At 39.7% G+C, this 15,843-nt stretch overlaps 1 protein-coding gene across 3 annotated transcripts in view; it reads right to left on the reverse strand.

Moving 5' to 3' along the window:
* LOC139991863 (neural cell adhesion molecule 1) overlaps nt 1-15,843 on the reverse strand; it is a 75,450-nt gene that overhangs the window by 8,535 nt on the left and 51,072 nt on the right. For 2 of the 3 annotated variants that reach the window (XM_072012226.1, XM_072012225.1), the window contains 4 exons: nt 4,037-4,381; nt 2,260-2,571; nt 725-876; nt 486-630 (listed from right to left, as the gene is read on the reverse strand). In XM_072012226.1, the coding sequence (XP_071868327.1) occupies nt 486-630; nt 725-876; nt 2,260-2,571; nt 4,037-4,381 (954 nt within the window). Of the gene's footprint in view, nt 1-485; nt 631-724; nt 877-2,259; nt 2,572-4,036; nt 4,382-6,370; nt 6,926-15,843 lie in introns of those variants that run through there. The other variant, XM_072012232.1, reaches the window with a different exon arrangement.

Consider the following 15,843-nt stretch of genomic DNA (forward strand, 5'->3'; position numbering starts at 1 on the left):
AACTTGAAAAACGAACCTCGAATGATATTTTTGTACGTAAACTTTTTATTACTTATAACAATATGTTGAGTTTGCCACTTCGAATCAGCGCCATTGTAATCCTTGAGTCGTGAGCTCTCGGTCAAGGTGTTACGCGTTTCCCTACTCGTTGTTCTAATAACTAAAGTCGTGCCCAGAAGTGAATACATACTCGTGGAAATAAAGAAACGGCTTATGAAACAAAAATACTGTAAATTAGTGGCATACTAAAAATAAATTTGCTAAGAAAGTAATATCATTTTGGGGAGTGTTGAAACATCGTTGAAAATTGAAACGAAACAGCGTAATATACATAGAAGGATGATACTATAAATTAAAATTTAGCAACGCAAAACATACCTAAATATTTAGTAAAAAAGAAATACTAGTTTTAAAAATGTTCGTTCGCGTTATCCCTCGTAACGCCGTCATCGTGTCAAAGTTTAAGGAAAATTCGCTTTACTCACAGTGAACCAGCAGTCGCCACTTATCTTCCAGAGCGCTGTTAGGTACAACCGGATTCTCCGCCCGGCAGATCAGATATTTTCCATCGTCCTCCATGGTGGGTACATAACTCAACACACTTCTCGTGATGTTCGGACTATCTGCAAACTACGAAGAACTCAGAATCTAAGCTCACGTGTGCCTGTCTTACAAAGGTAAAAACGAATCGCGGCTAGTACAAGTTCAAAAGTGTTCTACTCACATTTCTGGCCATATGTTTGACCTGATGGTTTCCCTTCCACCAGGTGATCACAGCCTCTGGCCTGGAACCCGAACTGGCGCATTCAACTTCGTACGTTTTTAACGCCGACAAGTGCGTTTCTTTGTTCGTAATATTCACTACTAACGGTTTCACTGCAATCCAACACGATTTACATAGAGGGATATTTCGATGGAAAAATATGCTTTTTAGTAAATTGCAATGAAATTTGGAACGTCGTTTGTCGAGCGATACCTATGTTATTTCAAAGCAGTTACGAATACAATATAATTTACGATATCGAGATTTTCTCTTGAAAATTTCATCGCCAAAAAGGAGGAACGTTTCAAATTATCGTGGATAGTATTTGCGGATAATTACGTTATCGTCTCTGTTTTTTGGTGAAATGCCCAAATAAATTTTATGTCCGATGAGATTAAAAAGCGACAATATGGAAATACAATTGACGAACATCTTTCTGTTTCTCGTTTCTTTATCTTATAACGTGTATTATATTAAGAATATTGCAAGAAAAAGAAGACATCGAGAGGCGTTCGATCTCCGCTAAATGCCAGATCTTCTTCGCGCACGTCGGTTGTCCTAATCCTTACAACGGTCTATATATATATATATGTATATATTATTAGAAATAAAAAGTAATGTTTATTCATTACGCTTTTATCTTCCATTCTTATCGTCCTTAATCTCACGCTACATAGAATTCATTTCAACTTTCTTCTCCAAACTTTAATCCCACGATGGAACCTCATTTTCTTCGAGTCATATTTTCCTCCCCATAAAATAACCAATTCGTTAGCTTCGTTATAAATTTGAGTGCACTCGTTGTCGTATCACATCGACGCGTACTATTCAAATTCTTCTTATAACGCGGTATACAATAATGCATATTGCATTACTCGCTCCTATCTAGTCCGGAATTAGCCAGGTCCAAGTCTACTCGATAAATTTTCAAACTGCATTTTCTCGAAAACGAAATATCGCACGAAAAAACTGTATTCTCTCTATTTTTCCTTGTTTTCTCTGTTTTATTGTTTTTCAACGTATAATCGCCTCATCGCCGATTGTGCCGCGATTGCTGGAACATATTCTCGCGTTTGTTCCAAATTTAATCGACGTAATCACGATAGTCGGCTCTCGTTAAGTCGATGCTGCTAATAAAATTTCGACATTTTTAATATAGCGCGTATATTGAAAGAAAGGATGGCTCTTTCAACTCCGCGTTTTACCACGAACTACCGCGTTTTATTCCGTTATTCGCTATTTGAAATGTACGTAGCTTGTCTGAATCGTATAGGGCACCCTGTGTAACAAGTCAAAGTGACGCGCAACTCCGATGAGCAAGAGCAGTCATCGACTAATCCCGTATTTCGACATGCAGTATTTGGATTATCGCAAAGTTTACAGAAACGCCGCGGTTTATTAATAAGCTCGAAACTTTGACAAATTAGGACGTAGCTCTTTACGGAAGCTAAACATTCGGTAAGACAGTTAACAAGTTGAAATAGTTTCTTACTTACAATTAATATCCAAAATAATCTCGGAAGTTAGAGGAGCAACGAGATGCGTGTTGCTTGCCCGACAAATTAGCCTAGCTCTGAGGAACTTCCTGGTGACGTTTGTGATGTCGAGATGATTTATCGTAGTGTCCCCGTGTTCTAACGTGTACGTGTCGTCCGTTTCCTCTTCGAAATGCCACGTGACCTTTGGCGGCGGTGAACCTCCGATTACCTCGCACGACAACGACAACTCGCTACCCTCGTTAAAGGGCTGCAATACCTTGGCCAAATTTTTACCGGGCCCGGTGTAAATCACAGGTTTGTTCGGTGGCACTGTCGTAAGGACGAATTTATGTAAGTCATGTACATATAGTTTCCAACGATTTCCCCGACACGCGTTATTTGCTTACGGAGAAATTTATTTCCCATAGTTTTTTAATTGCTTCGATCACGCGACTCGCGCTACACTGGAGAAACCTTTGACAATTTTACTAAACAATTGTACGAACATCTACAATTTGTACAACGAACTGATCTATAATATCGTACGAGTATCCGTGTTACAAAGTAACTGTAGTCCATTAAGCAGATTTAAATAGATCAACGTTACATTAACCTTAGAGCAATTAGAGAGAAGAGAGGAAAATTTCTAGGTATCTTAATCTCACAGCGAACGTTCCGTTGCTTTGTTTATTACATTTCGTCGTTAGATGCCATCTCTTGTTCAGGAAACAGAAACTGTGAAATCTACCATATCTGGTATTAACAAGATGAATGTAATTAAACGCCATAAATGATCCTGCCGCCACGAAACGGCGCTAAATTACGGGAAAATGGCTTTCGCTTAAGTACACGCTGTATACGCGTATGATAAAACTGCTGGAGATGACACTCCGTGAAACAAAGACGCATGATACTTAAAAAAAAGTATACAAACGAACAATTCTTTATCCGTATAACAACGACACTACGAAACTGCCGTAATATGTAATATTTGTCGAGCTCTTGTACCGTGTCCAATTAATTAAGTGAAAATCGCGTCGGTGTCTAAGAGTAACGAGATATTCGTAACATAATAAGTTTCAACAACACGATTATGTTTATTCTTGCAATCGAATAAAGACGATGCGTTGTACGTACTATCCTGAATGTTTACGACTGTATATTTGTTATAGAAGATGTTATATAAAAATAAGCTTTCCATTTATCTTGTAACGACGATGACTTGGATCGTACCGGTTACAAAGCAACAGATATGAAAACTTCCTTTCGTTAAAATAACTCGCTTTGATCGGTAGCTCGCTCTAATGTACAATTCTGAATAGATAGAAAGCGAAAACCGATTACGTATACACGAAAGCTTAACGACACATTCTCATCTATGAAACAAGCTAAGCAAATTTTGATCAATCATCTCTCTAGCTTCTGTACTTGCGATTGGACAAAGATTTTCACGTCGCGGTGACCAGCTATCGGCAATCGTCGCTGTCGCAACGAAGAAAGTCGGATCTGTTCGGCTAATAAAATTCTCTGACATTTCTCTTTTAATCTGCAGAATTTTCAATTCCAGGCGTTAAAACTAAATCTCATGAAATAACCGAAAACGAGCAAAAGGCGGGCTGGAAAACTAAAAAGTACGAAATTAAAAGCGACAACGTCGAGATAGCATCGAGTTTCGGAATGAAAGCAATTAATCGCGATTGATCATCAAGTGGAAACAGTAACAGAGGGGGAGAGAGAGAGAGAGAGAGAGAGAGACATGAAATACACTGTAAAAAGAGAGATAGAACACACTCACCTATCACCGTGAGGTTAACCTTCTGATTTCTCGTCGGGCTATTTTTGTAATCCACCCTGCACCTGTACACGCCCGCGTCGGTTGCCTCCAAGGGATCGATCTCCAATTTCGCGGGATCCACGTTCGTCCTCATGGTCGCCCTTTCGTCGAATACGTATGAATCTGACCAAAGCTTCGCCTGAGCTATCGATTTGCCGCGAGCATCTAGACTGTATATCGGCTCGCCGTCCCTCTCGTCTTTGTACCAAAAAACCATGCTCACCACCTCGCTTCTACTCGCTGGATCGATGTCGCAAGGTATTTGAGCTTTGAAGCCAGCCACCGCCGACACATTCAGCATCGGTACTGAAAATTACCACATATATTATTCAAGCTTCACGTTCAACGATATTATACTCCGAGGCACGTTTTATTTCCACCAAGAAATCAAATAACCTTAATTAAGTGCCGTGTTTAATCGCATTCTCGCATCACGCTACATTTCTAACTTTCCGCTGCTTATACGCCGTCACCTACCGCATGCCTGCGTTACCTATCCTCGTTAGTTACTAACCTGACCTTATTGGCTATCAATTCATAACTTTCAAATATAGTAAAACAGAGACCAGCCATCGTAGTCACGCCATTCCGAAATATATATCGCAATAAAAAAATGTCGTACTTCACTTAAGAGGAACCATATATATATATGCCGGGTTGTCATTAGAGTTCGGGGGGGGGGGGGGTGTAATGAATCTTCATGTGAGTTGGCCATCGTTGTTGTATATTATAGGTGATATTTATTGATACGAATGTGAGTATTACAATGATGAGTTTAGTAATGAGTTTAGGTTCGATAACGAATCCACGGTCAACGGGATGACGAATGCGATTTGATACAAGATTCTGGTGACACTCAACGTACTTGTCTACGTTGTCTACTAGTCGAACTTATCGGACTGCACCTCAGTCCAAGTGGAACTGCCCTTGTATACTCCTCTCCGTACCTCTCTGTATCCCTCGGATCAATCTTTGTTTTTCAAGGAGAGCTATTTAATTACTTCATACCTCTGTTAGGTACACGTCCCTCCCGTGACCGTGGCTGCGTTCAGCGACCAGTTATGTCGCTTCGAGCCCAAGCCCACTGTCATAAATCTCGGGCAAACATAATTGGATTAAATCATAAACAACTATTTCTCAGTTTTATTATTTAAGTATGGTTATAATAAAAAGTCTGGACCAAAGTATCGGGGACCTTCCCATACATCCCAAAAGAAAAGCTCCGATGTCCTTTCATCTCCGATATATATATATATATATATTCGGTAAATCATCCATCTAACACGTGACACTCTTTCATAATCCCAATACCGTCGTATTGTATGATTATTGATGATACTGAGAAAGATTTACACCTGATCCTAAGAAGCATTATTGCTGAACACTCAGTTGCGCATAAAAAACGAGCGTAACGTGGAGGCGTGGAAGCGCCTCTGAATATCTAATTCCGAATATCTAATGGGTTTCTTACTAGGACCAACGTCTTGACGTTTCCCAGTTATGAGCACGCGTTTGATGCTGTTACGGTTCTGCCTGACTCGCTCTTATTCTTGCCACGGTACAGGATTTGAACCACCCTCTTTGTTTGATGTTCTTTAATTCTTTCGTTTTGTGCTTCGGGTGTTTTAAGCTGAGAACCAAGGGATTTCAAGAGGTTTCTTTCTTCATGTTGTTCTCGCTTGGCACAAAAGATGATTTAGTGTTTGTCATTTATCGCTTGTAACGTTGGGACGAGAGTAGAAGACGAAGGCAAGCGATTCCGATTTCTCGTGACATGTAACACGGATGATAATTGAATCTTTCTTTACGTCTGCGAATCTTTCTTTTGAAAATATCAAAATGAAAAAGGTTTTGGTACTTTCGTACTTTATACACGTATATTCGTCCATATTCTAATCACGGAACACACCAGTTACCCTAAACGTTCTGCTTCATCTTCGAAGAAATACCCGCAGTTGAAATCTATCTTCTCGCAGCATCTGGTTGTGTAACGCGGCCTCCCGCCGCTACATACATTTTCTTCCTAATTCAACTTGTACGTAGTAAACGGCGCCGTATCTGGAGATTCAGGCTACTACAACGAGGATCCTGAATCCCGTATATTTTCTTACCGCAACCGCGAATTTCCAGTTTTAGTCAGTCACTGACCGAGAGCCGAGTTACTGCAAATTGGCCGGAGCTCGGGACCGAGGCGCGGGTCGGGGCAACAAAAGTTCGTACAAGCACACGTACGATCAGCGGCGGCCGTAAGCGGGTGTACAAACCGAGACGGGACCAATTAATCGGTCTACTTACCGATTTATGTCCCTGGTCCTGGGAGCTGCCGCGGCGTCGCGATTTTATTGGCTTTCATAGCCACCTCATCAATCGTCCCGCCACCTGGCCACCACCCGCCTCTTGACCGTCCGCGCACCAACCTCGTTATCCTTTCCCTCGTCGTCCTTACATACAACGTCTACTCGGGAAATTGGCCTTCCTCGCTGGCCCCGGAGATTAATCACGCGCGACCCTATCGATTTACTGCATGAATGTCCATCGTTTTTTCGTCCTCGTTGCTCCTGGCTCGCGGAATCGAACGAAACGTTCGACGAGCAAGAAACAGCCAAGGAAATGGAAGATGTCGAGTGCTGTAGGTGCGAGCGAACTCTTTCCGTGAGAATGGCACAGTTTCTTGGGTTTGTCGTAGCCTCGCGATATAAAGAAACTGAGAGCGTTCGATTGCTTTAAACTCTTGGAACGTTAGAAACTAAGCTTAAGATTCGTAAAGAAAATCCTAAGATTATTTCCGTACTTTGATTACTTGTATCAGCTAATAAACTAACTATTCCGTGAATATCTCCGATTCTGTCGATGGTGTTGTTAGCATTTAACCCTTTTAAGCGCGGACATGGCGAATAGCGTGGCTCGTCCGTGTGACGATGTTGTCGTGTCATGATGTTTTAGAAACGTGACAAGTTCTCGGTTCGTGGAACAATTAAGAAACAGGAAATGACTTGTAATTATAGATATACCTAAATCACATTTACACGTTTATGTATAACAAACGAAGGAAAATATGTTAATGTGACTAAACAAGCAAATATGCTCCAAATTGTGTCGCGTTTGGTTTTGTTTTAATGATAGTAGAAGCTCCTTTTTAAATAAAGCAAGCTTCGTTTTCTTCGAGTTATAGCTGTTAATAGAAATTCACGATAAAACAGAATTCAACGAATGAAGCTTCGTTAATAAATACAGGAAACTCGAAAAGAAAAACGTACGAAAGAGATCAGATGTATTTTACGTTTGATGTATTAATTGATTAGAGAAAGAATTTTAAAAGCGTAGAGAAATCTAAAATTTGATTACAGAATTATTATCATAATGTAAGCATAAAAGTAAAATGAGTTCCAAATGTGGATGGAACATTCAGGCAACTAAGCTATTGATTAAGAGGACACGACGTATTTCCATTACAGCACAAAACGCATTTCAACTCGTAATTTAAATATATCCATTATACGTATTAATTAAGCATCAAACGAATATGAAAATTATTGGAGAACCATACTTTTACCGAATTAACGTTTAAACGTAGCCGATTCTATATATCTGTTTAAAAATTCTATCGCGAAATGCTACGATTTTATTGTTAAGCATGGAAACAAAAGTTTTTAAACCAACAATAACTATTTAGCAAAAATATACATTCAGAATATAAAATACGATTGTGTAAAAGAGACATTTATATTCATCGAACTGTTTTTATACAATGGATCAAAATTGTATTTCGATATTATTTTGCGATCTTAATTCTAATACATCATTTTCTCATGGTATTTGTGCGTCTGGAATAAGCATGAAAATAGTCGGAAATAGTCGGAAATAGTCGAGACATCCGTACTTTATTTATGTATATGTATTTTCCATAATTTGCATCTTATGAATCTTAAATGCGAAACTCGTTCGTATTACTTTTTTCAATGCATCACTCACTCTTTCGCCTAGTATCCAAAGAGAATTATTCAAAAGTTCGTTCTAACAGAAAATTCAGTGTCATGCTTCATCGAGCACATATTACACGACGTATTTCACAGCCAGAGGCACTAAATATCTAACAACGAGACTGCTTTGGCGCAAGCAAGAATTTAGCTTCCAGTATTTAACACGTTTCAAAAGAAAGTGAAGTCGTATATACATATATAATCCATACGTGCGCGCATGTATATACGTATGTACGTAAATATATATTTTTTTAATACATATATATCTCGAAAACTGTGTGTTTGCTGCACACATCTGAATCATATCACCGCTGCGACTTTCAAGAACTAATTTTTCGATCGAGGTGTTACAGGCCCTCGTACTCGTTGTCCCAGTAACTAAAGCGTTGCCTAATGTCTTATTTGCCTTTATTATTGGCTCGTTATACTCGCGTTAAATATTTTTCAAACGTGCATATAGTATTACCTCGGAATATCCAAATATTTAGCAATTATTCTAACAAGCTCACGAACATTAGCCTTTAAAACGGTACGTTACCACGTCGCTGCTAAATTACTAGAGGCGTTTATTTATCGCGAGCTATCTCGTACATTTATGAATTATAGCTTGTTACATTTATCCGTCGAATCACTATTTAACAAACATAGCAAACTATAATATCATCCGCAGGCAACATAGAACACAAGATATCCAATTATTAGATCCAATCTAATCCTCGTCCGAACAAAACAAACACCTGTTAGCAACGCTACCGACGTAATATTGTCTCCGCAAATACGGAACATCGTCAAATGCTAAATAATTCGTAATACGTTCGCCCAATACAAACAAATCGATAATCCAAGCCACAGATGCTTGGAAACAATTAGCAAGTACTTTAATTAACAGTAAGTGTAACGTTTTAGAGCAATATACGTATACAACAAATTATATAAATAGATGCGTGTATATATACGTATAATTCAAGAAATTCAAGCAGAGTAGATTTAGACCTTTACGTTCCGTGCTCTTCGTTTCGAAAAGTTTCATTGCAGAAGCTCCCTGATCGATCGATAGTATTCACTGACGCGAACCAATACTTCGAGCTATGTTATTGCGTGATCGTGCGACGATAATGAAATCACTCGATGCAAACAGGAAGTCTGCATTCTCTCAGGTCACACGAACTACCGAAACCTATAGTCTCGGTCTTCCATGTCGTAAACTCACGACGCGCTATACGAGCAATCCGCGAGTAGGGGAACTGATCTCTCCATTGACCCGTAACATCGTCTTAATCCCTCGGCTATCACAGTGATCGGGATGTTCAAAGTCCTAGGAGGACCGATCAAGTCGGAGTTTCCCAGCGATTCGCTAATCACGTTTCCATCTGTTTCTCGTAATTTATGATAAACCGATGTAATAAGCATCGAGTGTTCAAATTCACAGAGATTGCGTAACGATATTAACGGGAGTTTTACAGTACATCGTACGTTATTTAAAAAACTATAATTACAATTGTAATACGTTTCATCGGGTTTCTTAAACCGATTACAATTTGGTCGTTAGGCTACAGTTCCTCGGAAACGAATAAACAAAGTTCCTCGTCAGCTACTTTTCCTGGTATTATTTCCCTCGCGTCTTCTTCCACGTATCAGCTTCGTCTCGCTCTTACTCTTTAACGTCTCGTAAAAAGTTTAGAAGCATCTCTGAAAGTGTACCTTTCCATATCGTTGCACGTTTTTCTAATTTTGCCATATCTCTCTATCCATCCTTCTACCAACGATACGCTATACAAAAGCGTAACCGGTGCAAGCAACTTGCATCGTTCGGGCAAACCGGATAAATGCGGCACATGGAAGGCTCGGCCATCGGTTATCGGTGCGAGAGGTGCCTACGCGCAAACAACAGTCGGACCGAACGTTTACAGATTCGACATGCGTATTTCGGCGGATATCAACGTTTACTTGAGGCAGTTGGATAGATCCGCTCTCAGAGCACATCACGTATCTGACTACACACCGATTCTCGGATAATTATTCAAAGCAAACGCGACCTCGTGTCGCGGGTCGGTAATGCATCGTATTAGCCGCTTCCTTCTATGTACAAGTCCATACGCGCGGATTTCAACAGACGTAATCCGTCGCGAAACACCACGCTGCGCAGATGCTCCGACGGGTCTGTGATCTTATTCGATGGAAATGCAAATCGGCCTGATCGGATTCCGCGAAAACTTCGGACGGAATTACGTGCTCGGTTATCGACGATAATGCTTATTAAGAAACGAAATGCGACGCGACGTTAATAGAGGACGATGATTTCTCTTTCCGTGGTGTCTGACGACGACGCGCTATCACAGACAACGCCAACACGTATCGTCGAGCAAAGTATTCCGAGAGGTTTTGAAGAGAAAAATAAATCGAAGATTTGCTTGCGAAATGATCGATCTTGAAAATGTACCAAATAGACGAACATAGTACATACGCGCCGCGCACTTAACTTTTAAGCCAATTGCGTCAAGAAGAAAAATAATAGATGTGCTCTTACGTCATATGATTCCTTCTCGCTGTATCTAGTTGGAAAAGAAATTGTTTATTTGAAATAATGTTCTATGTATAATTTTATTGCAATTATAATAAAAAATTCTACGTATAATTTTTAAATAATATCATACGTATATGGAATCTGTCAGATTAAAAAATTCCGATTCTGGTTAAAGCCTGCACGTATGTAGGACGCATTTAAATTTATACGAACGAGAAATTTTTTCTCTGAGAATTCATTTTGGACAGATGAAATCAGACTGCAACGTTCCCGCCTAGTTTTCGTCGTTTGAATATAATTCTACGAAGATACGAGATGGAATCTTCGAATACATGATACATTTATCATAGACAAAATAATAAGACATTTAAAAGGCAGCATTCTGAGAGAGCACGAAGACATATATCTTTTTATGAATTATTAAATTCACGCTTGGAGAAACAATTTGATTCCAACTATTTCACTTCAAGATGAAAATTAACGAATCGATATTTGGATTGGAATTTTTCATACTAGCGAACATTGAAAAACCTGTGTCCTGGGACATAAAATACAGACGTGGGAAGCTTTTCCGAATCTTACTGTTATTATAAACATAGTTTCATCAAATACCATTTTGTAGTTTGTGTGTTTGTTAATAAAAGTACATTTCACAATATCGAATAATTTTTTAATTTCATTTTACAATCATTAACAAGTAAACGAATATCTTATCTATTAAAGAGATGAGTTCAGTATGAACGTTGTCAAACGATTACGTCATGAATAATGTAAACAATCTCTATGCATACATACTCCCTTTATGCATATATACATGACAGCGTATCAAATTTTCTACAACATTGAAATATTACATTTAAAAGAATTCCTTTTCAAACGGCCGACATCACGTTCACATTTTACGTATAATAGTTAGCTGTAGAATTTCGTGAATATCCTATCGCACAGTGCGCGAAGCCATTCGCACGAAAACAAGTCACGAGAAGCACACAGTATCGAATCACGTCCCAAGAACAAGAACAACTTGCCGCACTGGTCCGATAACGAGCAGTTGCCAGGCTATCGCAAATTCGTGAGAATCCCGTAAACACGTCCGCGTTTCCAACGGAATTCTCGTCAACTGCAAGGGACGCACGCGTTCTTGCGACTGTTATCGTCCGCCCATTTAAACGCGCGATGACGCGACGCGATGCTCGTTCCGAGGAGAAACGCTCGTGTAAACAGCGCCGTTCCTGCAAACACGGTAACAATCCTTTCCCAATAGTCCCCAACGACACCCAGGAAAACAACGTCGACTCGGCAAACACGCGTTCTGGTCGACGATTATCACGCGTCAACGCAGCTACGCGAGAAAAGAACAAAGGTGGATCGAAGCCTAAAGCGTTGATATAATTGAGAATTTTATTTGCAGAAGCAGAAGAAACAATGGACTTGGCGCAAACGGAAGAAATTAGTCGCTAGGTCGTTTCACGGAGTAAACCACCCGTTTCGATAAACCGTTTTAAAAAGACAGTCAAGAATACGCTAAATCGAAATATAATTGACGAAACTATACTCGATAAACGTAAACAGCAAAATTTAATAAAACCGACGAATATTATAATCTAAGTGATCCAACTATGAGACCTTTACGGAATCGCTAATTGTGACTTGCAACTATGCACTTTGTATCAATCTTGTAGAATGGAACAAAGCAGTCTCATTCAACGTAGTAAGAATTTTCGTTCTGAGAGATACTTGTACGGCTTATATCGGCCTTTATTACAGGCAGGAATTTCACGTAAGAAAAGCAAAATGTTCGAAGAACTTTACCGGTTAAATTTCCCTGCGAAGGAATACGCTCGCTATTTTCTACGTAATCTACGTTATATAAATGGATTGCGTTTGGAAATACGAACGAAAATTCTAGTTGAAAGAACGGCTACATTCTTACTAACGTCTTACGAATGTGTCTCATTGAGAGTGGAACTGCGTTTGAGTTAAATACACGTATTACTAGAGGTAAAATAACAATGAAAGAACTTAATCTTACATAGATGTAAAAAATACAGGTTAAATACTTTTTCAAAAACTATATATCGTCCACAACTTTCATCAGAATGGGCAATTTCTTTGAGAATATTTCGGAAACTACAGCCAAGCGACGTACGTACGTATTCAGGGAAAACTTGCTGAGAACGAGGATCTTGACATATTTCGAGGTAATCAAACTCAGCGAGCTGTGCCCTGATGTAAAAGATTGTCCAAGTTCCTTCCAACTTACACCTCTTCGAAAACATACCCACGATGTAGGAAAACACGCGCTATACAAATTTACATAGGTATATTTATCATCCATTCGGGAAACTCGAGCAATTTGTCAGCCATTTGTCTCGTACAGCTCGCGCACCATCCATCAAAAAACATTTCAGCCGATCGTTGATTCGAAAGAAGAGTCAAATAACGATAAGACAGAGGAATGGGCATTTCGAATCGCGGAGAAATTTCAGGGTGATTTCCATCGTGAAAGCGTAAAAGCGGTCGACGCTCGAAAGTAGAAACCGGTGCGGCGAAGTGAGCGAGCGAATAACCGCGACAGCCGAGATCCTTCCGTGACGAAAAACGAACGAATAAACTTTAAGGCTTTTAGGTTACAAAGGAGGATTGTAAAAAGCGGGAAACAAGGAGTGGGAGAGGAAAATAGACCGGACCATTTCGACGTATGACACATTTTTCTCGATGCTGGCGTAGAGCTTCACCCGTCGCAATTGGATTTTACGCCGCATCAAGCGCGCCAGTTCTCTCTCGCGTTACACGCCGCCATTATACGCGGCCTGCATACACCGTTTCCAACTTTCGATCCAAAGACTTACCGCTCGCCTTTATAGAGTATCGCCGTACACAATTTCGTATTACCCTCTTACCGTCTCGGCAATTTTACCTTCCTCCACTTCTGACCTCTGCGCTTCTCAGTCCTCGGAAAGTATAGTCCTCGAAAAAACAAACGTAAAACGTTGATGGGAGGAAAATACGACGAACCATTGTGCTGCTCGTACTTTGTACTGCAAAATTTTTATCGATCTGCTTCGCTCTTGGTACCGTTGACCGTCCAGTTTATACAAATTTTTCGATCGTATCTTGAATCAAGTTATCTGGGCTCGATTATGCTTGGAACGATTGGAATAAAATTCGATCGTTTCTCGGAATTTCTTGATCGTTTTCCAAAGGAATTTCTTTATGCTTAGAAACGATGTAGCAGACTGCAGACAGTTGGCAAATTTGGACGACATAGCGTAGAATCGAAGGAAAGGGGTCACGTTCGGTGAAAGGGTGTAACCAATCGTGTTCGCTCCCGCGACGCGCGATCGAAGAAGCAGATAAATTGATCGCGATTTATTCCGTCCAATTTTTCAACCTATTTACGCATAAGTGTTATGCGTATGTGCATGTATGTGCGCAGAGATAGCGATATCGTCACGATGCAAAACAGTTTCACGACATATGAAGCGATTTATAGTGAAGCAGAGACGTAACTTAACTTTCTCGGCGTACATGTAACTGGTATACTGCTGAAAATACGCCGTTTAAGCATTTTTAGTGCCTCGTATCCTCCCTCCCATTGTACGTTGCGCCTTTGAAAGGGCTGCCGAGGCCCAGCGCTATACGAGGGTGTGCGTCGAGATGCTGGAACGTACAGCCCTTGTAAACTATTCGAGAGGGAGTTAAGTCGCGAGAACCGTTAAATTGATCGTCGCATGACCGTTTCGAAATTTCGAGATTTACGACAGGGTCTCGGTTATCGAACCAAGGAAAAGTGCTGCTAAGAAGTTAAAAATACATGGTATTGCGAATCCATTAAATAACTCGTGTACCTCTCACTGTATGTTCTGATGGAAGTCCGACTGTTGATACGCGGATAGTCGTAACGCTAAAATCTTATTTCTGAAAAATGGCAATTTTTTTTTATCGTGGTATAAACCTGGGTCAACAGAATCTTCGGTATATTGCGTTATAACACTCAGCACATAGTAATATTTAATACGGTGACTGCTGCACTTTATTAATTTAATATCTTATTCACCCATAGTGCGAAAATTTAGGGCAACGTAATTTTTAATAACTGCGATCTATGGTAATAATACACGAGACGAAATTAATTACGACTTCAAATTTTAAGATGTTACATTTAATTAATTTCAAGTAAATAACGTGGAAACGATTTCTCCCGAGATAATTGGAATTCTTTGCACACGAATAGCGTAGCGGCTGCTATAAGGAACTATAACGCGCTATGTACTTCAATATTGGGAAATTTATCGTCAGTCACACTGGCAGAAATTTTAATATTGTGTATTAAACTATCGTAATTAAATGACGGTAACGACGCAAAGACATTAAAATTATTATTACATGTGCTTGTTATAGCGATCTGATACCATGTTCTCCGTTTAAATTTAAGTTTTACAATTTATTCACTGAATACAAAAATTATACAGAGAATTATGTTATATTCAAGTTTCATAACTATATATAAAACTGCATAAAAAGTGCTATACCTTACATTTCGCAATTTATTCGTCGAATAATTGAAGTGAAAGAAATCAACGTTGTCAAATATGAAATTCATGTTCGAAGATAGCCTACTTTCGTTAGCCTCGATACAAACGATCCAAGTTAGGGAACCTTTGTAGTTGCACAAGGCACTCGTCGATGAAGAAACAAAGGGCTTTATATCAGTCTAATAGGATAGACAAATGAGGCGTAAACGGAAGGCGATCGTCCTGCTCCTTGTAAACATTCCTATACATTATCCCTGGATACGTTTGCGATTGAGTTTACCGTAGTAATGTCCACAACCGAAATCGAAGGGGTGGAGATAAGGGATGAACGCGCAGGGTTGTTCCTGGACAAACAACGCGTGACCAAAAGGCGGCAGAATAGTATACAATGCACAGTGAGGTAGGAGTTATGAGTAAATGACGAGCAAACAACGTCTAAATACTCGAAGCTTGTGAAGAAATATTCACGATGGCTTGTTTGTTGCTAACGATGACAAGAATAGGATATATTTTTCCGATAGAGAAGATAATAGCGATAATATATGCATTGATAAATTTGAGAAATAGCATTCAATTGCCAAGCTATTATTTTATTTCTGTCGCGTCAAGTTCATAAGGCAAAGATATTGTTCCATCCGGAGGAACAAAAACGCGAGGATTTTCGTGGCTGATTTACGACGCTCGCTTTTGCGGCCAAGATATTATCTCGCAGAACGGGACTTTAGC

Source organism: Bombus fervidus, chromosome 11, assembly GCF_041682495.2.
Source record: "Bombus fervidus isolate BK054 chromosome 11, iyBomFerv1, whole genome shotgun sequence".
NCBI lineage: Eukaryota > Metazoa > Arthropoda > Insecta > Hymenoptera > Apidae > Bombus > Bombus fervidus.